The sequence below is a fragment of the Ursus maritimus genome, unplaced genomic scaffold (assembly GCF_017311325.1).
Source record: "Ursus maritimus isolate PB19 unplaced genomic scaffold, ASM1731132v1 scaffold_14, whole genome shotgun sequence".
Lineage (NCBI taxonomy): Eukaryota > Metazoa > Chordata > Mammalia > Carnivora > Ursidae > Ursus > Ursus maritimus.
In genome coordinates this window covers 16,611,488-16,637,100 of record NW_024423786.1, presented here as the reverse complement: position 1 = coordinate 16,637,100, position 25,613 = coordinate 16,611,488, and the positions used below count along the sequence as shown (strand labels likewise).

General features: G+C 36.6%; 1 protein-coding gene across 3 annotated transcripts in view; it reads left to right on the top strand.

Moving 5' to 3' along the window:
- Positions 1–24,913, top strand: part of CHL1 (cell adhesion molecule L1 like) — a 79,557-nt gene extending 54,644 nt beyond the window's left edge. For 2 of the 3 annotated variants that reach the window (XM_008703152.2, XM_008703151.2), the window contains 12 exons: positions 753–854; positions 1,058–1,255; positions 2,526–2,596; positions 5,929–6,151; positions 7,427–7,542; positions 7,672–7,876; positions 8,085–8,207; positions 11,220–11,399; positions 14,656–14,817; positions 15,540–15,671; positions 18,458–18,530; positions 21,354–24,913. In XM_008703152.2, coding sequence (XP_008701374.2) covers positions 753–854; positions 1,058–1,255; positions 2,526–2,596; positions 5,929–6,151; positions 7,427–7,542; positions 7,672–7,876; positions 8,085–8,207; positions 11,220–11,399; positions 14,656–14,817; positions 15,540–15,671; positions 18,458–18,530; positions 21,354–21,570 — 1,802 coding nt within the window. In that variant the 3' untranslated portion in view covers positions 21,571–24,913. The remainder of the gene's footprint in view (positions 1–752; positions 855–1,057; positions 1,256–2,525; positions 2,597–5,928; positions 6,152–7,426; positions 7,543–7,671; positions 7,877–8,084; positions 8,208–11,219; positions 11,400–14,655; positions 14,818–15,539; positions 15,672–18,457; positions 18,531–21,353) is intronic. The other variant, XM_008703153.2, reaches the window with a different exon arrangement.
- The last annotated feature ends 700 nt before the right edge of the window (positions 24,914–25,613 follow it).

Genomic DNA, 25,613 nt, shown 5'->3' with positions numbered 1-25,613 from the left:
GACTGCACCACCCAGGTGCCCCAAATCTTCATTGTTTTTTTTTTTTTTTTAAAGATTTTATTTATTTGCCAGAGATAGCGACAGCCAGCCAGAGAGGGAACACAAGCAGGGGGAGTGGGAGAGGAAGAAGCAGGCTTCCAGTGGAGGAGCCTGATGTGGGGCTCGATCCCAGAACACCGGGATCACGCCCTGAGCCGAAGGCAGAGGCTTAACGACTGCGCCACCCAGGCGCCCCCAAATCTTCATTGTTAATAACTATTCCTAAAAGAATTTTGATACCCATGGTCAAGGATGCCCTTTGAGAACTGGAATCAGAGTAGGGTGAGAGGATACTTACAGTAGGGAGTAGATGAGCAGGAAGCTGCATTTGTAATAGAACCAAAAGGTTTGGGGCACCTGGGTGGCTCACTGGGTTGGGTGTCTACCTTTGGCTCGGGTCGTGATCCCAGGGTCCTGGGATCAAGCCCCGTTTCGGGCTCCTTGCTCAGTGGGGAGCCTGCTTCTCTCTCTCTCTCTCTCTCTCTCTCTCTCTGCCTCTCCCCTAGCTTGTACTCTCTCTCCCTCTCTCTCGCTAATTAATAAAATCTTAAAGAAAAAAAAAAAAGAAACAGAAGGGCTGCTGAGATGTGGGGGATTGGGCGTGGAAGCCAAGGCCCAGAGAGGAGGGGAGTGGCAATGTGCTTCAGTGAGGAAATTGGGTAGACGAAGGCATGGTCTGCAATCTCCTTACTTTCATTTTTATTATTAATTAGATGTTCCGGATCCACCAGAAAACCTACAGTTGTCTGAAAGACAGAACAGGAGTGTTCGGCTGACGTGGGAAGCTGGAGATGACCACAATAGCCATATTAGCGGTAGGGAAGAGTTGGGATAACTGTGCTCCTTACTGTCCTGAGTCAAAATTAATATTAAAGCCATTTTTTTTAAAACCACAGTTGCTAGATTATCCTTCATAAAACATCCTCTAAAACTTTTTATACTGTGTGTGAATGTTAGTATAACTTAAAATACTAAATCCATTCTAATGGGTTTTTCCCCCCTACGCTTCTACTGCCAGAGTATATTGTTGAATTTGAAGGAAACAAAGAAGAACCCGGACGATGGGAGGCATTGGCCAGAGTCCAAGGCAAAGAGACAACCGTCACGCTCTCTTTGGCTCCATATGTGAGATACCAGTTCAGGGTCATAGCCGTGAATGAAGTAGGGAGAAGCCAGCCTAGCCAGCCGTCAGACCACCATGAAACCCCTCCAGCAGGTATGTGGTTTCTCACGTCAGGTTTCTGAGGAAATATTTTAGTTCTGCTCCATCTTTCCACATCTTTTTTAAAAAAAATTGATAGTATGGTGTAGGTTTTTAGATTTCTCCTACTAGAGAGCTTAAAAAGTCCTGTGAACTGACAGCACACAAATATTCAGAGTACATCAGATTCATAAGTAGTATATAAATGTTTGATAGAGAGCAGGAGATTACACGGAGGTTTATGGGCAAACATTAGTCTGAGTTAGTCGTGATAGCCACGTATCGTGTTAAAATCGGATATCAAGTATGTTATAAACTGAGGTTCAGTATATAGAAAGCCAACTTTCTCCCTTATTTTTCTTTCTATTTCAAGGCGACTTTCTATTTCAAGGCAGATGCGACTCAGCCACCCAGGCGCCCCCACAACATACATTCCTAACAATAATTCTAATAAAAAAAGGAAAGCAAGTTTAAAATTAAAATGTATATTTAAAAAGCAAGTTTAAAATTAAAATGTATATTTAAAAAGTAGGTTTAGGATTTTAAAAAAAAAGCAGGTTGAAAAATTTAAAGAGCAGGTTTTAAATGAACATATCTATGGGGTGCCTGGGTGGCACAGCAGTTAAGCGTCTGCCTTCGGCTCAGGGCGTGATCCCGGCGTTCTGGGATCGAGCCCCACATCAGGCTCCTCCGCTATGAGCCTGCTTCTTCCTCTCCCGCTCCCCCTGCTTGTGTTCCCTCTCTCGCTGGCTGCCTCTATCTCTGTCGAATAAATAAATAAAATCTTTAAAAAAATAAATAAAATGAAGATATCTAAAGTAAATCATCTACTTTCCATTGAATAATAATTGTATCACTTCATACATATGATTTTACTCCTTTAAATGAAATATATATTTAAAAGCTGCCTTATGTGAGATCATGGATGTGTTAGCTAGCTTTATGGTGGTAATCATTTTACGATATAGACACATAAATAGAATGTGTATCTGTATACTGGATACATATATACATACAGATATATACACACTTATACACACACACACATGAAATTATTACATTGTACACCTTAAACTTACACAGTGTTATATGTCAATTATATCTCAATAAAGCTGGTGAGAAAATAATTGCATTAAGTCTTTTTACAAACTGGGCCAGATAGAAATAAACAAATACAATCAAAGTTATTTAAAAATCTGTTTTTAGGGGGAGGTGGGATGATATACTGATTTACCGATGGACCATAAAATTGGAAAAAGTAATCTCAATACTTATAATTTTTCAGCTCCAGACAAGAATCCACAAAACATAAGAGTTCAAGCCTCTCAACCCAAGGAAATGATAATAAAATGGGAGGTGTGTATTCTCTAATGTGTTATATACCACTTTGTGTTCTTTTTTTTTTCCTTTCTTTTAGGTCTGCATGCTAAGTGTAATGATAGAAAAAAAATATATTTTTTAAGAACAAAGGTATAAGATTTGTATGTTTTATAAATATATTTCATTTGTATATTTTACAGATGATTGTGATTAGAATGTTATGAGATATAGTTAAACAGTGGTAAGTAATGTATGGAAGGTTATACAGGTTGATTTAGTTGCAATCCATTATCAGGTTCCTAGTATTTTTATAACTAATATTCTAAATCATCTTGTGTTCAAAAAATACTAAAAAACTTTCCTAAATTTTAGTACATGGACTAATAAATATTATGCATATCAGAAGGATGTCTGTCAAATAATAGCCACTATTTATTAAGTACTATTAAGCATTTTGTATGCTCTTTTCTGAGAACAGCTTTGTCATTAATGCCTTTTTCTAGATATAGGAACTGAGGTCAGGGTAGTAGGCAATCTTGCCTGTCACCATACCACTAAAATACCACTAGAAAGCAACAAACCTACCGTAGGTATCTTTGGACTTCAAATTGCACTTTTTACCCCTTTATATATTTCTTTTTTTAAAAATTATGTTATATTAGTCACCATACAGTAGTACATCATTAGTTTTTGATTATATGTTTCTATTAAAGGTTATGAAATAGACTTTTGTCTTTGAATTTGGTGTAAAATTTGACATCTGCTCAGAGAACTTTAATTCTTTTCAGTGTCATTTCTAAATTCCTTCTGTAACAGTGGGTAACTTTCTCCCCCCTCTATGTGGACCTATTCATCAATAAATAATTTAACCTACTTGAAAGTAGATTACCATTCAGACATTTTGATTAATAATAGACTTCCAACATTAAATTCATTGAATTTTACATAAATGTAGGACATTTTTGAATGTATGAGGGAATATACTGATTTATTTCTAAACCTCTTTCAAGACATGATTTTGGGAAGAATTTTAGGATAAATAAAGTTTAGTCTGATTTATTCACTCAACACTTTTGTATTAACACTAACCCATTATTCCACTTCAGTGAAATTAAGTTTTGCAAATTTAAAATTTGAAAAAAAAAAAAGGTAATACAGAGGATCTAAGTATATTCAAGAATATTATTTCTTTCCTTGGATTTGTGGCCATACATAGTTGCTACCACCTTGTCTTCATAATTACTTAATTTATAATCTGAAATTACATTAATATCTTATTCTTGTAGAGTATCTGTCTTTTTCTCTCTTAAGTTCCCTACAATTTCCATAAGATAGATGATATAACTGGTTAGATGAAAATAATCATATGTAATTATCAGGTCAGTTCCTCAGAGAAGTACACCATGTTCCACCAACATCAGCTCATTAATCCTCACCACTCCTTCAGAAGGGAGACAGCAGCTGGATGGTATCAGCCATACATTTCATAGGGAGAAGCTGGGTCTCTCATTTCAATGACCTTACCCAGATGTCATGCCTTCAGTCAGTGATGAAAAGGGCACTCCCACCCCCACCTCTGCTTTTGCTCCTCTGGTCTGCTATCTTTGTTGGGGGCCTGTTTAAGAATTTGCCGTGGTTTTGTTGCCAGTTGTCTGAAAGCCAAATATAAACACTCCTGCTGCTTCTTCCAGAGTCTAGGCACTGAAAACCCTGGTAATTTAGATACGTTTTTCTTAAAAGTGTTACATATGGTGGCAGTTTATTTTAAAATTTGCAGGACAGCTTTATCAAATGTAGCTATTTTCCTTGGAACAAAACGTGTAAATTTAATAATTTTATTTGTACTCATTTATTATTGGTAGAGACTGAAGGAAATTGTAATTCCAGGTTGCAGTATGAAACTAAAAGCTTGTGCCCTGATTCATCTAGGCACTGCTAAAGCCCCTGGTGGATTTATATCTGTATGGTAGTAAAAATTATCTTGGTGCAAAACTTAGAATGCAAAGCATAAACAATGATTGTGAAATCTCTGAAAGGTTTGGTTTTGTTTTGATTTTTTTTTTTCTCGTAGCTAATTTAAGTGTTCACCTTGGAGTTAGCATAGACTTGAAATTGTTTTGCTGATACAGCACTGCTTTCAACTTACTTCCAACCAATCCGTCTAAAAATATTTTAGTAAGTTAGACTGAATCAAGAAGAATGACAAATTCTGAAAGAAAACATCGTATATGACATCGTTTTATTTATTTATTTATTTTTGAGAGAGAAAGCAAACTGGGAGGATGGGCAGAGGGAGAGAGAGCATCTTAAGCAGGCTCCACGCCCCCAGCACAGAGCCTAGTGTGGGGCTCACTCTCACAACTCTGAGATCATGACCTGAGCCAAAATCAAGAGCTTGATGCTTAACCAACTAAGCCACCCAGGCGCCCGGATATATATGACATTATTGAATCACTCATATATACAGACAAAATTACTTTTTATATAAGTGAACCTTATAATCTAGGACTTAAGTCACATTTTTATATAGCCTATATAATTGATTCATTTAAATGCATATTTCTATTTTTGAAATGAAACAGGTGATTTAAATCACAATAATTTTTTTTTATTAAAATATTGCTTGATTAAAAAAAAAAAACTAGACTGGAAATGACCAATCCCCTCTACTAAAAATTCCTCCACTAAATTTTCCTATATAGCAAAATAAAGTGTACGTAGGGATGGGGTTGGAGGGGGGCACTCTGTCTTAAAGAAATAGTCAAGAAGCTGGGGAATTATTTTATTAGAGAGAGGAGCTATATCTTCTAGGCACTAATGTATAAACATGCATATGTTTATTATCCAGAAATAAAAGATTTACTCAATCTCCCTCCTTTGGAAGGCAGATGGAGAAGGATGGATGGAGTCAGGTGGAAAGAGTCTCAGTTCTCAGACTGAAAAGTCATGGGAAGTCCCTTTCACAACCATACAGTTCATGATCATGCACTTTTTGTATCTTCCAGTTCTTTGGGAGTAAAAAATAGAGTATAGAGGAAAGTGTAGACAAAAACAAAAATCCTCTGTGGAATTCCTTAGTAAAATTTTTCATATATGAACAGTGAGATTTAATCGCAAGGGGATAATCAAGGCATCTAAATTGTGGGCTTCTCACTACTTAGGGAGGTGAGGGACTGACTTTCAAACTTAAACTTACAGAAAGACAAAAATTTTCACAAGTGTTTCTAAACCAAACAGGGGGATTTAAAATCTTCCAAGACGGGATCCCTCTTTTGCAGTGTTCCTTACTGCCATTTAGAGTGGCTTGCCACCATCTCTGACTCAGCATATCCGCGATCACACTAGATGAGTCTTGCCTTTTGTCTTAGCCCTTGAAATCCATGGAGCAGAATGGACCAGGACTGGAGTATAGAGTGAGCTGGAAGCCACAGGGAGCCCCCGTGGAGTGGGAAGAAGAAACAGTTACAAACCATACGTTGCGGGTGATGACGCCTACTGTCTATGCGCCTTATGATGTCCAAGTCCAAGCCATCAATCACCTTGGCTCTGGCCCGGAGCCTCAGTCAGTGATTCTCTATTCTGGAGAAGACTGTAAGTGATGCGCCTGAAATGGCTAAGCGCTCCAAGAGCGATTTCTTTCAAGTATATTGCATTTCTGTTGATGACCATTTCTGAGCAACTACTGCATGCAAAGAGGATGTACTAGGTGTGGGAGATAAAAAGAAATATAGTGCATGGTTCCTACTTTAAGGTTGACTGCAGGATAGCTGATCACTGTAGAGTGGTAAGGTATGATGTTAAAAGTTTTAATTTTATTCAATTTTCCAGTAAAGCTTTTACTATATTAGAAATCAAAGACCAGTACTCATCACTGCAATCAGTTAAGCAGCATAACTGTCATAAGGTTTCCAGTTACATTTGTCCTTACTTGTCAAAGAGACTTCCTAACAGCCACCTGCTGCAATACCCTGGCCTCAGTTGTATTTTTGGAACCTTCCAAATGCAGATGAGATACAGACCTAGATTTGTCTATAGAATTACAAACACACATGCACACACACACACTCTATAATGAGTGATATGCTCATTATTAAATTCTTATACCATAATAAGTGCTACAAGTAGATTATTAAAAAAAAGGAAGGATGGTGTATTCCATGTCACTACACAGGAATTACTCTCATTGTTCTTCCAGTATCCAGAGTAATATTTTGATTCAAGAATGGAAAAAAGTTGAGAATGTGAAATGACTAACTCCTTATTCACCTGCTATCTAAATTCTTCTACCCAAATAAAATTATACTGGGCATATCACTGTGAGCTAAGATATTATTAGTCTTGGCTTCTCTGCATTTGGTTTATTCCTCTGTAGTTAGTTCCTCTATAGAATGGGGATAATAATACCATGTTATAGGGTTGTTCTAAGGATTATGTGAGCCAGTCCAGTGAGACAGTCCCTTAGAACAGTGCCTACACATAGCCTATGTTCAGTTAATGTTAGCTGTTGTTATTAATGACTGATCAAACTCTCAAGTAATTTTAGTTATATTGTTTAGTTCCTCTGCTTCTAAAGGCAAGATACCCACAGAGTATTTCACTGGCCACTGGTTCCAGTTTCACTACCCACGCTGTATCCTCCTGGAGAGCTGCATTTCTCAGTGTGGTGTAGGCTATCTTCTTCTCCTAGAAACCTATTTGGACTTTGAAACTCCTCTGTAATGAGAAACTCTCTTGGTTCCATTAGGAATCCATTTCATAAGAATGCCTTGCTCAGATTAAGCAATATGAAAAATCACCGTTTGAAAAGGATCCTAATAATCACATTTGAGGGTTACTGAAAGCTCATCATTCTTATATGCTTAACAGATCCTGATACAGCTCCAGTGATCCATGGGGTGGACGTTATAAACAGCACATTAGTTAAAGTTACCTGGTCAACAATTCCGAAGGACAGAGTGCATGGACATCTGAAAGGATACCAGGTTTTTATCATAGATTTTCTTGTTGTTGAATTAATATCTTAAATGCAAATAAGAACTGATCTTAGAAGAAGCTAGAAGAGAATCTGCCACTGTGGTTGGTATGTTAAAGGGTTCCTATTTCTATTGCAGATAAATTGGTGGAAAACAAAAAGTTTGTTGGATGGAAGAACACATCCCAAAGAAGTAAACATTCTGAGATTTTCAGGACAAAGAAACTATGGAATGGTTCCTTCTCTGGATGCCTTTAGTGAATTTCACTTAACAGTCTTAGCCTATAATTCCAAAGGCGCTGGTCCAGAGAGTGAGCCTTATATATTTCAAACACCAGAAGGAGGTAAGCATAACAGTGAAGAATAATGCCAACAATGGGAATTAGCCAATGGCCAAATTAAACATTTACCTCCTTATTAGTAGTTAAGCAATATGTACTTCATATGAGTTAGCTTCTCAATTTCTACAAAAAACTGGAATCTAATGGAGCTCCTTTTTTTAAAGAAATTTACCAATTTATGAGTGTATCTTCTTGGTCTTATGTTTTCTAGTACCTGAACAACCAGCTTTTCTCAAGGTCATCAAAGTTGATAAAGATACTGCCACTTTAACCTGGGGACTACCTAAAAAATTGAATGGAAACTTAACTGGCTATCTATTACAGTATCAGATAAGTAAGTAGATATCTGAATTGAATTCACCTTTTTTTAATATTTATTTATTTATTTGAGAGAGAAGAGAGCATGAGCAGAAGGGGCAGAGGGAGGGAGAGAGAGAATCCCAGGCAGACACCATACAGAGCGCAGAGCCCGATGTGGGACTGGCTTCCATGACCCATGAGATTACAACCTGAGCTGAAACCAAGAGTTGGACGCTCAACCGACTGAGCCATCCGGTGCCCTGAATCCACCTGCTAATATTTCATTTTTGGTTGAGTATTTGGTTTTTTCTACTGAGATTCTGATGATCACAGTTTGCAAGCTGGCATACTTCCTTACAACAAAGGGGTCTGTAAATCAGCTTGCAGACCAAATCCAGCCTGCTGCCTGTTCTCATAAACAGGCCATACTTGCCATTTACATTTGTCCGTAGCTGCCTTCTCAGGACTGTGGCCACAGCTCAGTAGCTGTAACAGAGATTGTGTGGCTCACAAAGGCTGAAAGATTTACAGTCTAGTTCTTTTCAGAAAGGTTTGGCAATCCCTGTTTTAGAAGAAAAGTCAGTAGGTCCCGGAAGACATATGTTTAATACTTACCTATGAGAGACCTTGAGATTTAAGAAACATGCCAAAGAAGAGAGTATGTAAATGATGTCATGGAGATTCGAAGTGCACGTAACTTCCACTCTGCACTGCCTCTTTGGCTCTGATACGTGCTTCTGGTCTCAACCCTAAATGTACTTCAGTTTGTAGAACCCTCTGCGGGGAGCCTGCTGGTGTAAGCAGGTTGTTTTGAGAACATTGAAGAGTTGTCTTTGGACCGTTACTCGGAATGGACTCTGCTCTTGTGCCACTATGCCATTTGGTTGGAAACAACATGTTTAGAGGAAATCAAGTCATTTTTAATCACAGTGCCTTCCATGTCTAACAGTCTTCACATCTAAGCATCATCTCAGTATGGAAATTAGGGAGCTGAAATCATAGAAAATTTTAGACTTTGAGGACATGAATTCCAAATAGCGGAAACACTAGGACTACGCTACTTGTAAAAGCCACCTTGATGATAGAGCTGATATGCTGCTCTGCCTCCATGTAGTTCAAAGCTTGGGGCAATCCAGGTCATGTACGAGTTTTGGCTCCTGATGGCCTGTCTGGTTTGAGCCATATGATTAGATGGATACAGGCGAAATCCCAATGGAGGTGGCACTTGAGCATTTTTGAGTGTTTGCTCTGTAGCAAGATCAGTACTAAGTGCTCTCCCTGTATTTTTTCATTAAAATAAAAAATCTATGAGGGATGTATTTTTCACTATTTTGCAGATGTGAGAATTGAGGCATATAGAGTTCACTTATGTAAAGCCATGTAGTAAAATAAATATTAAGCAAGATTCAAACCTAAATCAGTTTTATTCTCTATGCTGAGCTCTTAAGCCTATAGTATTCCATGAACTGGTTTTCAAGTATGTAGAAAGCACTGAACAAATATATGAAGACTTTTTAAATGTTAATTTGTTTAGTAAAGCTATGATTTTTCTTTATCCTAACAGTAAAGAAACTCAGTGTTAATTAAATTCCAACCTTTGTGTTGATCTTATGTAAGATTTAAATTATTTTAAAGACCAGTTCTTAGAACATAAAGAAAAAAATCTGGAACGTTAACAATGGCAGTGATTAATGTACTGCTTAATCTATGGATTTTTTGATGAAATGACATAATTGTGTATTTATTTTGCTTTCTATTAAGTGATGGAAATATTTTTTTTAAAAATTTATCTCTTTCTTTAAAGATTTTTAAATATTTGAGAGAGAGTGAGCACGTGAGAGAGAGCACAAGAGAGAGCCTGAGTGGGGGGAGGGTCAGAGGGAGAAGCAGACTCCCAGCTGAGCAGGGAGCCCTGATGCTGGGCTTGATCCCAGGACCCTGAGATCATGACCTGAGATGGTGAAGGCAGACGTTTAACCAACTGGGTCACCAGTTGCCCCGATAATTTATCTCTTTTTGTTGCTTTGTATGTTCTAAACAGTTGTTGTGTGTCTGAGAGCTCTCTGTATAGTTCTCTCAATTTATGATTATTGTAGTTTTTCAGTCGACTTTGGGTATTTTATAGGAATGCTCTCAAATTTGTAAAAGAGTAATATTTCTTTCTAATTTCCAACATTTGGATCTTTCATTTGTTCATCTTTCATTTTTGATCTAATTGCATTAGGTAGACCAAGGAAGGCATTTTTATGTTAAGAATAAATGTTTATTTGCTTGCTTGTTTGTTTGTTTATCTGTGTGATATCTTGGACTGAGAGTCAAGAGGATTTATTCTAGCCCTTCCCTTGCCACTAATGGCTGCACAATTTTGGCATGTGTTTCATTTCTTGGACTTTTCTTTGGTAATCTTATAATACACTGCACTCTTGCACAAATCCCATAGTCTTGCTGGTTGCAAATTCTTTGAAAGGCACGATCTAATTCATCTTCTTTGTGATTAGCACTTGTCATTGTACTTAGTATATAGTTGACATTTTTAAATATGTAATTTATTAATCAGTTTATTGATTCTATATATATTAAGTACATTTGGTACTTCAAATTGAGCCAGAAACCATAGAAGACACAAATTATTGTCTAGATTATTACACTAAAAGATTAAAAGTGAAGGATACAATGAAAATATAATACAGGGGGAAAGTCCATCATTTTTAATAGTTATGATGAAGGTGGAGCTCCAGTATGCCTTGGTGATTAAGAAGATGGGCTCTGGAGTGAAAAAAGTCTGGTTTGGATTCAAATTTGGTTGGCCAGTTACTGGCTCTTAATTTAGGGAAAGTGTTTATTCTTGCTAGACCTCAATTTTTCCATGTATGGTATTGTAATAAAATTATGTCTACATCATAGAATTGAGTAAGTTGATGTCTGTGAATAATTAAGGGAGCGCCTTGCATACAAGCATACACAGAATCAAAGATAAGGGACAACATAACTTGAACTGTTAAGGCTGTGAAATCTGAGGCATTGTTGTTCATGTTTATTTCTTTAGTAAATGACACCTATGAACTTGGAGAACTGAATGATATCAACATTACAACTCCATCGAAGCCCAGCTGGCGTCTCTCAAACCTCAATGCAACCACCAAGTACAAATTCTACTTGAGGGCTTGCACTTCAAAGGGCTGCGGAAAACCAATCACCGAGGAAAGCTCCACGTTAGGAGAAGGGAGTAAGTGCAGGAGGCTTCTGATGCTGTTTTTTAACCTGCTCTGAAGGGACTGTACCAAGCTAGTCATTGTAAATTGGAAATGACTGTGATCTCAATCTGTCTGACCTTTTGTTTTCCGCTGATACAGATACAGAATTTATTTCTCTTGTTTGTAAAGTTCACATTGACTCGATTTATGGATTTCTACCCACCAGCAATGAAACTATAGCCTCAGTGTATGTAAGGTCAGGAACTATAATTTTACTTAATTAAAATAGGAGTACGTAAGGTCATGAAGTTATTCATAAGGTTACTAGAGGGGTATTTTTCTTTTGGAAGTGTTTTCATACAGAAAAAGATTTGCCTCTTGCCCTGGTCGACGTTTTATAACAATGATCTAATACATTTCACTTCCATGTCTTGGCTTATACACACACACACACACACACACACACACACACACACACACACTGATTTATGTATCAATTTTATTTTACTGTTTACTGGTTGATGCCAAATACTGGCTGGAAATGGCCTATCAGCCTCTGGTTTAATTTGTATAATTCTTTAGATTCAATTGCACTTTTCGGTTTTTTTTTTTTTTTCCAACCTAGACCCATTTTCCTTCCCAAATTATTTCGATAATTATGATTTTAGCAATGTTCTTGCTAAACTTAAAAGGAGAGAAATTAAGAAGGCAGAGCATAAAAAGGAAATGAATCAAAGCAACTGTTGCACACACTAATAAGTTAAAAAAGAGGGCTTTTGATCACGGTTGGATTGAAGTTGATCAGACCTAGAAGGATATTTGAGGACGGGAACAAGGAGAAGGAGACGGCAAAAAGGCAAAGAGAATCATTGCTCATCATGTACTATGTGTCAGACACTGCCCTGGATGGGTTTCTACATTTTAGATTAGAAAAAAGACCAAGTCACTGGAAAAAGAAAATAGTAATGAGAAAAACTAAGCTGTAACTTATAAGATATGTATATTATAAAATATATTCAAGTATATGTGAATCACTGTCAAATCAGTGTTTGTGTGTGAATGGTTATGCTCTGAACTTTACTGTTTCTCCTTCTTATTGTCCCTACTGTATCTGCCTAATGAAGGCTTTATGTTTTCCTCAGATACCCTAAATACTCAGAACTCCCCTTTATGGGAAAAGTATGTACACTCAAAAGAGTTTCTTCCAAGAAACCCACACATTATTCCCAAGGACAAATAAGACACCAAGTGAAATGAAGAACTCACTTACCTACTCAAAAGAGAGATTTAAAGATGATTATTGAAAACTTTTTAGTAACAAAAAGGGTCTTATTTCTCAAGAGTTCAAAGTGGCATCAAGTGTTCAATACAAAGAAAAGAAGTCAGAATAGTAGTAATCTAAATATGCAACTTCTGTATTTTTCAAAACAGAGTTCAAGGCATGGAAAGGGTTGCTATTTTGTTAGAACCAAGACCATAATATGCATGAGATATGCTAATCCCATTATTGCTAATTTGCAGCAGGCAAGAAAAAAAACACATAAAGTTCTCTTACAGTAGTTACAGTTACCATATGCATATATGGAAGTATTTAGAAAATCTCGGTCTGGTCGCCTTCATGTTGGAAAAAAATGTTTTTAGCAGATGGAAAATGCTGTTTGTGTGGTTTTATAAATGATGCTGCATCTTTGAGTATCTCTCAGCATATTTCTTCACTGCCCTATGTCTCAGGAATTTGAAAATGTTCCTTACTAGTAGTATGTTTGTGGTCTTTTTTAGGATTCTGCATTTTCAGCTCCTGCCCCTTCCCCCGTTGATACTGATTCCTCTTCTGTAGGCATATCTTGCCATATTTACAGGAAAGGAACTATAATCTCTTTTGCCACTGGATTTCAGCATGATCTTTGGAAAAGAAAAAATACATATAGATTTTCATGGAGGAGATAAATCTTGATATCACTAAACGCTCTAGAAATAACTTTTGCACAAGTTGGAATCTATTTCTGTGTATCTTTCTTCTCCTTGCTCTGCCTAGATAGCGCATTTTAAGGTCATCTGACATTTATTCAGAAAATAGGATTTGATACACAAGCATTTTTTTTTTTTTTTCTGATTATTTCCTGAATGTCAGTCTGATTTTCAGGTGACTCACATTCCATAGTCTCAGAGGGGGAAGATGATGGCGCTAGTCAGAAATATTTGTGTCATTGCTGGTTTGAACAAAACACTTGCTTTGCTCTATTTTTCAAAAGCTTGCTCTACTTAATGTTATACTAATATTTCTCTTTTTCAAAATCAAAATTAATTGTGGTCTACCTCAGTGGTGCTCAATCTTAAAGGCTTTGCTCAACTAATATAGTTGGCCTTATTTCTCCTGTGGTGACATTTTTTAATGAAGCCCTTTTGTTATCAGTAACTATATCACCAATTTCTAATGTGTGACATATACCCATTTGACACAGAGTTTCATAACTTTTAATATCCTCAACATGGAATATATTTATTTTCAGTGTAAATTATTAACATTTTCTGGTTTACATTTATTATGTTGATTCTCAGCAAAACCATGGATCAAATACAAAAATATTTTACATATTTTATTACAACATCAGAAATTAAATGTATATTTAATTACACTTGACTCATTTTTATCTGCTACTATGAGATTCTACAATTAATATATTGATATATTCGTGTTTCTTTGTCTCGTAACATTTTAAAATTCTCAGTGCATTTCATTTAAATGTACCTATAAGCCTGCTTATTGTTTCTACAAATTTCAAGTATTTAATATATGACAATGTTATACTATTCCATCAATATTTATAGAAGACCAAGACAAGAAAAAGTAATATATATTTAAACCTATAATGTCATTTGCTTTCAAAAATAAGCCAGAATGGCCATGTTCAGTTTCCTGCTAGGTCTGTGAAAGTTCCAATTGCACAAAATGACATCGTATAATTTTTTGAAGTCTGTGTTTGGTTTTTGAACCATTCATGTGACCGGGCAGATTTTTAGTACCATTTCATCAACAAGTACATTATCTTTAAAGGACATGAATTAAGTTCATTTCATTTCCTCAATTTCAGCATATTAAGAAAGAAAACATTGAAATGTTGATTTTCTTGATCTCCCCATCATTCAACAACTATCCGCGAAAAAAATGCTACAAAGGGCTCTCCTCTCAAATAACAGTTTTTTGTTTTGTTGTGTCTTGTTTTTACTTTTCATGTCCTGCTTTTCAATGATTACAATTTATATGATTTAACTGTGTACATTTCTTAGGTAAAAGTATCGGGAAGATATCAGAAGGAGTCAATCTTACTCAAAAGACTCACCCAGTAGAGGTATTTGAGCCGGGAGCTGAGCATATAGTTCGCCTATTGACTAAGAATTGGGTTGATAACAATAGCATTTTTGAAGATGTAATTGAGACAAGAGGGAGAGGTGAGACATGAGATTGTATGTGGGGCATGTTCGACAATCAATCTGCTTTGTAGATTAATTTTACATACTTCCTGTGTTAAAGATAAAAATATGGGGTACATTAGTTACAAAGATAACAGTTTGTTTGCTTTGGCATAGCATTTTTTATTATTATGTTCAGTTAGCCAACGTGTAGTGCATCATTAGTTTCTGATGTAGCGTTCAACAATTCAGTAGTTGCGTATAACACCCAGTGCTCATCACAGCATTTTAAAATTATCAAAATGAAAAATCTTCCACAAAGAGCCAACGTAGTCTTTCTTGTTTTTGTCGGTTGACTAAAAAAATATCTCCAGCCAATTAACACGTGTTAATAACAAAAACTAAACAGAAAACCAAGACAGAATAAAACCCGCAGAAACTCCACTGCAATCTGCATATAACCAAGGCAGCTTGTGCTTCTGCTTTGCTTGGGCTGCTTCTGTGTTTCACTTGCTCTGCCTCCACTATCCCTTTTTGGTTTTCATCCTCAGAGTCAAATGCTACTTGAGAGGGCCCTTTCTAAATACAGGATGGACGATTTATCAGTATTCTTCCAATGAACTGTCCTTTAAATCACATTCCCTCTAGGGTCACTGAAAGGGAAAATAAAATGGATTCTATTTTGTATGTTTAAAAATGATGTTTCATTTCCCCAAAGACTGTTTCTAGCATTCAACGTGTGACTTCTCTTTGCACAACAGAATACGCTGGTTTATATGACGACATCTCCACTCAAGGCTGGTTTATTGGATTGATGTGTGCGATTGCTCTTCTCACACTAATACTGTTAACTGTTTGCTTTGTGAAGAGGAACAGAGGTGGAAAGTACTCAGGTAAAGCTGTTTCTTAATTGAGTAATATACTTCCAGTTTATTAAATAGTATTTTCTAGGATGCATTCTTCAGAGACATCTTTTATTTTTTAAATTACACATTTAAGCCAAATTTATGGTAGCACAAGAGGTATGCAATATACTGAGAGGAAAAAAAAAAAAACAACCTACATTAACTAACCAAAGGATGTACGTTCTAGAATATTATTTTCAAGTGGTTACTAGTTTCTAATGAGGCTTGTAATACTTCCAGCCTTCTATCTTCTGTCTGTAAAATATCAGAGATGTTAAGAACACTAATCACTAAACTACACACACATATTTTAACATCTTAAGAGGAAAGGACCTTGTCCTTGACAGCATGCCTTGTCATGTATTTGTGACCCAGAGAATGTTTGCACTAGTACCTTCTGATAGTACTGGCTCCACTAGTCAGCTTTACTAGAGTTAACCATTGCTGGGAATGCATTTTTTATTACCATGACATATATTAGATACACTGCCTCCTGAATTAATGTACATAAAATAGAAATAAAAACCATCACAGTTAATGTGACAGTTGGCTTTAGGGGCGCCTGGGTGGCACAGCGGTTAAGCGTCTGCCTTCAGCTCAGGGCGTGATCCCGGCGTTGTGGGATCGAGCCCCACATCAGGCTCTTCCACTATGAGCCTGCTTCTTCCTCTTCCACTCCCCCTGCTTGTGTTCCCTCTCTCGCTGGCTGTCTCTATCTCTGTCAAATAAATAAATAAAAATCTTAAAAAAAAAAAAAACAGTTGGCTTTAATTCAACTTCCAAATTTATTTTATCTTTTTCAGATATACATACTGTGTTGTTGCTATTATTATTGTTATTGCTTAGTGTTCAAGATGCTTTTATATAAGGGGAAATTTAGATCTCACTGCTATTAGTTTGATGATGTTCAGATTAGTAAGAAGTTCTTTTATTGGCTTATTATCCATTTAGCAAATATTTATTGGGACTCTGTATATTGAATAATCAAAGAGCATGATTTTTAAATTTTTGTAAAATCGATGCAATTTATGCATGGAAATTTATGCAATAATGAACTCTTTTTTTTTTCTACGAGAACTGAATTATTATGTATTGGATTTACAATGATTAATGAATGTCCCAGTTAGTTAACTGGAAAATTTAAACACATATAGCATTCCTTTTTGAGTATCCCCAACAAATAGTCACTTGTGAAGTATGACCCTCTCCAAATTCTAACGATGGAAAAGAAAAAAAGTCAGCATTTCACATTATAGGACAACTAAAAGAATCTCTTAGGTCTCTGCAAGTAGTAGTAAAAGGTGTCATGAAGAAGGATTGTTACAGGGTTGCTGGGTTCGTCTCATGGAGTCAAAGAATGAATCTTGAGGCACAAACGGGTGAAGTAAACTGAAAGTTTATTAAGTGAAGGTGAGAGCAGAAAGGAAAGGAAAGCTCTCCAGAGTGAGGGGTCCCGAACGGGTTGCCGCTGAGAACTTTTAGCGGCAGTCTTTTATGGAGAACTGCCTGGGAAGCTTGTGGCCTCGAGAGTCTTGTGCCATCTTGGTTTGTTCCCTTAGCTTTTGTTCCGCTCTGTCTCAGCAACCACTTGCCAGGAATAGTTTCAGAGCCTAGTCAGGGGAGACAGGAAGGGGAGACAGGGGCCTCCTGTCTCCCCTCCCTGTCTGTACCTTAACCCTTTCCCTATTCATGGGACAGGACCTGTGGGCAGAAAGAGCTATACTGGGACTGTGAGCAGTGACTGATTGTATACTTTTTAGTTTGTGGGAGTTAGGGGTAGCGCACACATCCAAGGACTCTGGAGGCAAGGCTTTCAGGACCTTGAGGGACCAGCTGCTGCCAAGATAACGTTACTTTTAAACATTAAGGCACTAAGGCAGCCACAAGTTCCTTGAGGAAGGTCATGTTCTCCATGTTTAAGGTATCTATCAGTGGGCTGTAAGCTCTAAGGAGATTTTAATGTAAGCTGCATTTCTTTTGCCTTTGTTTCCCACATCAGGATTTTTTTTTTTTTAAGACTCTATTTTGAGAGAGTGAGTGAGCAAGTGAGCACCAGCAGGGGGAGGGGCAGAGGGAGAGAGAGGGAGAAGCAGACACTCTGTTGAGGAGGGAGCCCATCACGAGGCTCCATCCCAGGACCCTGGGATCATGACCTGAGCTGAAGGCAGATGCTTAACTGACTAAGCAACCCAGGCGCCCCCCACATCAGGATTTTTGAGTTTTCCTGATAAAGTGTAATAAGAGCCCCCTGGTCCTCTGTCCCACTATTTGGAATAAATCAAATTTAAAATGTCACCATAGACCTGAATATTCTGATTTTTGAGGCAGTTATGAGTAAGAGAGCGGAACCACCAAATGGTTGACTCTTAATCACTCTAGCTTAGTGATATAGATCTGGCATGAGCCTATGACATCTTCAAAAAGTTTTGGATAGTAAAAAGTGTATCTAGTAATTTGGTCTCCATTAAGAAACCATAACTAAGTTTGACTCTTCCCGTAAGACTTGTTGCCCACACAATACTGAGCAGCCCCATGATCTGCAACATGCTGTAATTCTGATGACAGATCAGGAGAAGCCAGGAGATCTTTTTTCCCTTTTTTTGCTTAAACAAAGAGGTAATTGGTGGACTGTGGATAGAACCATAAAAAAAAAAAATGACTTACTAGTATCAAAAAGCTGGAGCAATGCTGTTCTCATTAATTATCCATCTTTAACAACACTGTTAATATGTCTTTAAAAATTATTTGTATTACTTTCCCTATTTGTTTTTTAGTGAAAGAAAAGGAAGATCTACATCCAGATCCAGAAGTTCAGTCAGTAAAAGATGAAACCTTTGGTGAATACAGGTAAATGGTGTTCCATTTTAAAATGTATCAAAACACATACTCATCAGGTTATAAGCTTAAAAAGGCAAAAGCAAACAAGTATTTATTCTTCAAATAAAGGTTACACTACTATATTGTAATGCCTTTTTAAAGACCAGTTTGCAAAAATAGGGCCTGCTTATGAGATAGCAACTGACCTCCAGGTGCAGGGGTATGTGTAACCTCACTCTAGGGAGATGTGTGTGCTGGGAGACTTTTCTGAAAGCTCTGTGTGCTATGCAAAAGGACGCTATTTCACTATTTTTATTTAGAGTGAATATCTATTTGGAGTATTAAAACATCCTGAAGTCTTCAGCATGGCCATTATGGGTCCAGATTGCATGCAATTTATATCCGTAAACATGTATTCTGTTCACCTACTGTCTAGACTCACAAAGGTAAGTTACATACAGATCCTGTCCTCAGGATGAACCTAGTCTGCAGAGGAAGAAAACTTCCCTCTGCAAAATCACTGTAATTAGGTAAAGAGAATAAGAGAGCAAAAAGGGGAGTGGCTCTGTCTGCCTTGAAGGGATGCTGATAAAGGATCCCATCCAAAGAGATAAGATAGGCTGTAAAGAATGAAATGGATTGTGTTACTGTTAACCACTGGGTGGAATATGACCAAACTTCAGGCAGAGAAGAGTGCCATTCCTGGGAGGAATGGTGGGGGGGGGGGCATCTGGAGGAGGGGTGTAGCTCTTGAGGTTGCGTTCAACTTCCCATTCTCCTGTCACTGCTCACCATGTTCCCCCTTCCACCACCTTAGCCCTTCCTGTTTGGGATGTCATTGTTTTCCATCAGGTCCTCTGTATACTAGAGAGCTTGCAACGCCCGGGCTTATACAGCCTTTAGCACACAGGAGGCCAGAATTCATATGGGAAAGAGATCTGATTGCCTCTAACTGGCCCATCCCTGCATCCAATACTATAGTCAATGACACAGAGCATTATGACCAGCTGTTCTGCGTTAACTGATGTAGGCTCAACCTCATTATAGGCTCTACTTTGCTCTATACTAATTCTTCTTTTTTCCACTTAATGAAAGCTCTCTTCACATTTTTATATTTCTTGATTAAGTTCTTTCCAGAAGGATCATTAGAGGGAGAAGAAGAAAGGAAAGAGGTGCGAGAAAAAGGGAGAGAAGGAAAAAGGAAGGGAAGACGACAGAGAGAGAGAAACTTGGAACTTTACAAATTTATAAATTGTGGTTCAGATTCCATGAGGCAAGAATCATTAGAGGCCCATGGCAACTTTTCAAAATATATTTGAAAGACAGATATTAATAGTTCAATTTTATAAGCAAGAAAACTATGATAATGCCTTGTTCAAAAACTCATTCCCCCACACCCTGCTGCCTCTTTAAAAAAGATAGCTAAAATCATCCCCTGCACTATTTCACCTGGCATCCCATTAATATAATTATTTATTAGTAATTTAATTAATCTCCTTAATCCCTTAATGTTTTCCATCATCTTTTCCCAAAACTATGTGTTCATCCAGAAAATTATCTAATCTCCAGGTATCCCAGTGAGAACTGGATGCTGTTCTCACTCATGACATGAATTGTTAACCTTCCAGCTTCTGGTAATAGTTTCTTCACTACTTGCTGCTGGTCCCTAAGTTAATGCCACATTTCTGTTGTTGTTTTTGTTTTGTGTTTCTGTAACTGTAAGCATCCCACTTCAGGAGCCAACTACTCTGTGAGTCAGGATAGCCTGGGTTATGCTGCTGTCAAAAACAACTCCAGAATCTTTTTCTTTCTCAAGTTATGTGTCCAACACAGGTGGCTCCATTCATCTTGATCACTTAGGAGCACTGGCTGGGAGATGAGCATCCAGCAGCACCACAGGCGGAGAAATAGAACATAGCAAACTGAGCACGGGCTCTAAAGTGACACATGCCACCTTTGCTCACTTTTCTTTGGCCAAAACAAGTCACATGACAATGTGTAAGTCAGGAAAGGCAGAGAAATGCCACCCTGTCCTGCTCCCAGCAAGCTGAGAGATGGACCTATTTGATGAACAACACTGATTACCAAAAACTATACAGTGCTAATACATATATAAATATATGTATTATATTTTTTTTACCAAATTCATCCTTTTTAAAATTTTCTAAAAGCATTTAATTTGGTGTACAGATTTATAGTGTGATAGCTGTTAGTAATTAAAAACAAATCTTGATCCAGAAATTTAGATCATATTTTATAGCTATTTTACTAACTCAAGAGTTATTTTTTTTTTTTTTTTTTGAAGAATAAACCCAAACCAAATACTGTAGTATTTAGGTTCTAAAAATGCCAGCCATCTTTTAAAAAATTCAACAAACTTAAGTTTATAAACTATATTAAAGAAAGTTCTTCAGTTACCAGAAACAGAATTTGACTGATTACCATAATCAAAAGAAAAATTTGGGGAAGGATTTAGGGGTACGTACAGGATCAAAGGTAAAGACAAAAGATCAAGACCTGATGACTGGGAGTTCCAAAAGTTCATGAACTCAGAGGAATAACATTATCCTCAATGTAGGTCAGCAGACTGAATGTCTGCATGTCTCAAAACTCCCAATTTTAAAGGGAAGCAGAAATACTGTGAATAATAGAAAACAGTTTCTCAGTTACTCAGTATGACGCAAATTGGTTATGACCTTTTAAACATTTATTTGTGAAGGGGTCATTCAGGGTTTATGTGTCTGCAATGCTAATGTGAATATCTTGAAAATTTTAAGACCTATTAGCACTAATGCCTGCATCTCACTTTACGTGAATATCTCAGATTTTGTTGAACGATTCTTTGTTTTGTAGTGACAGTGATGAGAAACCTCTCAAAGGAAGCCTTCGATCGCTTACCAGGGATATGCAGACCACAGAAAGCGCTGACAGCTTAGTCCAGTATGGAGAAGGCGACCATGGTCTGTTCAACGAAGATGGATCATTTATTGGCGCTTATGTTGGATCTAAGGAGAAAGGATCTGTTGAAAGCAATGGAAGTTCTACAGCAACATTTCCACTCCGAGCGTAAATGTATCCCATGTAAACACCATCAGTGGTTCACACCAACCTTCCGTATTTATCTGTTCGAGGGAGCAAGAACTTTCACATAGGAATAGAAACGTATTGGCAAAAGATTTCATCCAGAATTCGAACATCTTGCGATTATGTTAAGAAAAATAGCACTGCCTTGAAAAAAATACCAAGCGCTACAGGCCTATATTGTTTGTTTTGTTTTTCAGGTGCTGAAAGTTCAGAACACAAAACAAATCCTGTATTTAGATTCACCTCAACTGAACCCAAAGTATCCATCCAGTGTACTCCATTCTGCCTGGTTTTACTGTTCACTGTGTTTGCCATAGTTGTTGCTACCTTGTGGGTTTTTCTCTGTGTGCACATTTGTATTCAGTCTCTCAGAACTTAGTGACTTTGCTTCACTACAGGTAAAAAGATGGTAAGCAAACTGGTTATTTAAAATGTAAAGAGGAATATGAATGTCTTATTAAAGCAGTTCATTGAATATATACAGTCTAAATCTATTATTTAAATCTTTAGTAGCAGGAGTCTTAGGTGAACAATCAACCCGTATTTATTGAGCGCCTGGTTGCCCAGAGATGGTCATGTTTAAATACATTTCTAACTTTTTCAGTTTCAACATGAATTTTTTTTTTTTAATGTCTATCAGTTCTGACATCTAGAACCATTTTTTTTTTTTTCGGCTTTTTTCTTGGACTAAATTCAGCTGCAAAGTAAGTGGTGGTCAGAAGGTTATCTTACGAAAGAACAGGCCAAGGTATCCATGATGCTGCAGTCTAATAGCTATATCTATTTAATATCTCTGTTTCTAAATTGACTGCTTTTACCTTTTTTCTATGTTTATATAATGGTATGCTTGCATATATTTCATGAATGCATTGTACATATTATGTTAATATTTACACAAACTATAGATGTGTTTTATTTTGAAGTGAGAAAAAGAACATTAGCAGGCATGTCTGTACAGCTAGAGTATATAGTGAGATAACATTTTTCATCATTCCAGAGCTGCAAGCAATAACATGAGGTTCCAAAACTGAAGACTTTGTACAAAGCATTTGGATTATGTTCTTATATTGCTTTCTCCAACAGTTTCCAAATAAAATATCATATAAATATTGAGGGAAATGTTTTCATATTTTTCAAAATAAGTTTTTATTGTTGAGTATATTCTTACCCCGGCCCCCAAAAGAAAAAAAAAACTGTTTACAGTAGAAATTTCCAGACATATGCTTGCCTTTCACATTTTAAACATCTTAAGGGTGGGATCTCTCTGTTCTTCTGTCAAAGTCAGTACAAATTCAGGGAATTCATTTCCTGGTGTGTGGGCTACTAGTCCTTCTAAAATTGTACATGAAAATGGTTTAAAAATATTACGAAGGACTGTGCATGCATGCCAATAAAATTCAGTGTTCAACTTCTCACTTTATGGAAACATTTGTTAACCCTACCATGAAATTCTTAACTATGTTTAAGTGAAAGTGACTTACAGAGTTTATTTTTTGAGCTGTAGCTGCGGCCATATAGTGCTAAATCCTGACTTTGATTTATGCAGCCACTGTATTTCTTGGGGGCCAAAATTAGGGATGTTTCTACCGTGGTCAATGCAGTAATCCATATGAAGTATCTGTCATTTTAAACCTTCTGTGTCCTCCAAAATACATAGGCAGCAAAAGAATGTTTGATTTAAGACAATGTGTCATGGGCTCAGGATTTGACCGAACTCCCAGAAGTAAGAGTTTCCAAAGGGGAAGGTATCTTGGTCCTCACCTTGTGTGTCCAGCACTAACCTTGAGCTTCATCCCCATCTGATTGCTAAAGCACTTCTCTGGAGGGAAAAATCATCACGTTCTCACTTACCTGGGAGGAGTTTCTGGTACTTGGCTACTGATGAGGCCAAGGTTAGGACTTCTGAGTTTAGTTCTGCTGTTATTCTAGTTCCTCTTCTTTGTCATCAGCCAAAAAGGTTTTAAGAGAATCATGCAGGTTGGAAATAATCTCCAAAAAGCATTAGGTGTAGATTTATTATAAATTTGATAATCTTCAAGTTAGAAGTTAACACAAATACTGAAGTGTTTGATTTTCCTAGACTTCAGTGTTTCCCTTTAGCAGTCTGAGTAATAGGGATGTTCCTGCTCATATTTTCTCAATGACCAAAACTTAGAGATATGATAAATGACATCATTGTGTTATGACTGCCTTTTGCTATTTTTCTTCGTACCTTTTCTTAATACCATTTGGCTTCTACTGGGAATCTTCAGTGCAGAAGGAATTGGTTCATAACTAACTTTCTCCGTTAACTGTCAATGTTATTTTAATGTAATAGATTGTATATAATCTCAAGGATTATTGGTGGGGATGAGTTCCTAGAGAACTGTCCAAGGGTTGGGAAAATCCAAGTTCTCTTCCTGGTTCCAGCACTGATTTTGTACATAAACCTTAGGCACGTTGCTTGACCCCTTTGCTTCATACTGTCTCAACTATAAAGTGCTAATGATTATCTCAGTTACCTTATCTTTGTCACAGGGTGTTCTTTTATATGAAGAAAAATTTGAAAACGATAAAAGCTAAGATGCCTTTTAACTTCATAAACAAACCTTTAATCTAACGATGTATCAAAAGTCACCCCACACATACCAACTTTTTTCCTGTGAGCACATAAATATATTTTTATAGAAAAACAAATCTACAGGAAATAAAATCTACTGTTCAGTGAGCAGTATGATTTGCACATGCCATCAAAATTATTAATCAGAAAACAAGCAGGGTCTTTGCTATACAAAAGTGTTTTTCACTGATTTTGCATGTGTATTTGTAAGAAAATGTGAATTTGGTGGATTATTCTATTGGTATAAAGGCATCTGATATTTTAGATGTACCCATGTTTATAAAAGTGTAAAGCACAATGAAATTATGCTGGAAGTCTCAAATAATATTTTTTTCCTATTTTATATTCATGGAAGAGATGAGATAAAGAGAGAACAATAATGAGAAATGTTGGTGTGTTTTTCTAAGCATTTAAAACATAATTGCCAACTGAAGCCCTAAATATGTTTACATGCGATTGAGATATGATTCTTGTAACAATTTTAAATTGATTATAAAGGGATTGGGTTTGTAATCTGTGGTAGTATATATCCTAGTGTTCCCATAGTGAGATAAGTAGGGTTGAGCCAAAGCTTACTTTGTTTTGTGTCTTAAATTGTTTGATTACATCATCAAAAGAGATAAAAGGTATGTAGAACTGGTTTACCTGATTACTTTTTTTTGGCTTAGATTAATACTCATAGTAAAACTTTATTAAAATGTGTTTGTATTGTAGGTGGTGTTTGTATTATGCTTATGAATATGTATGGTTTAAAAATATTTTCATTATACAAGAAATTCAACTTTCCAAATAAAAGTTCAACTTCGTGTACTCTAAAAATGCTTGTATTCTTTTCTATCCAGACAAGAAGAATCAGAATTTATAAATCAACCTTACCTCCACTTGCCTCTGATCCTGGAATATCTATAAATGAAGCATAAAGTTAAAAAGTACAAATGACATATAAATAAAAGTATTTTGATTTGAATGACCATACTTACAAATGGACCATTTAATAGCAAAATCTACAAAATGTAATTTGCCAATAAATTTAGCGTTTAATGATAAATGTAAAATTAAGATGAATGTGTATTCATTTGATTTTTAGAACAATGCAGAAATGTCAATTTTCAAGACACTGTCCAATATACTATAGTTTCAAATAAGGGTAGTGAGTAATTGGGAGACAATCTATTGAAAATTGTGATTTTTGAAAAGTGTTTTATGTGTATGAAGCACTTTACATACATTATCACATTTAACCTGTGAAACAATCTTCCGTTGGCAGAATTAAGGCACAACATGGTTAAATAATGTGGTAAGTGTAACCAGCATGGGCTAGAGCTGGAAATTAAGCCCAGTGCTGTCTGGCTCTAAAACTCAGACTCAGAATCTGTATTAGTACATTAGAATATATATTAGTATAGATTTTTTTATTCTCTCACTCCACA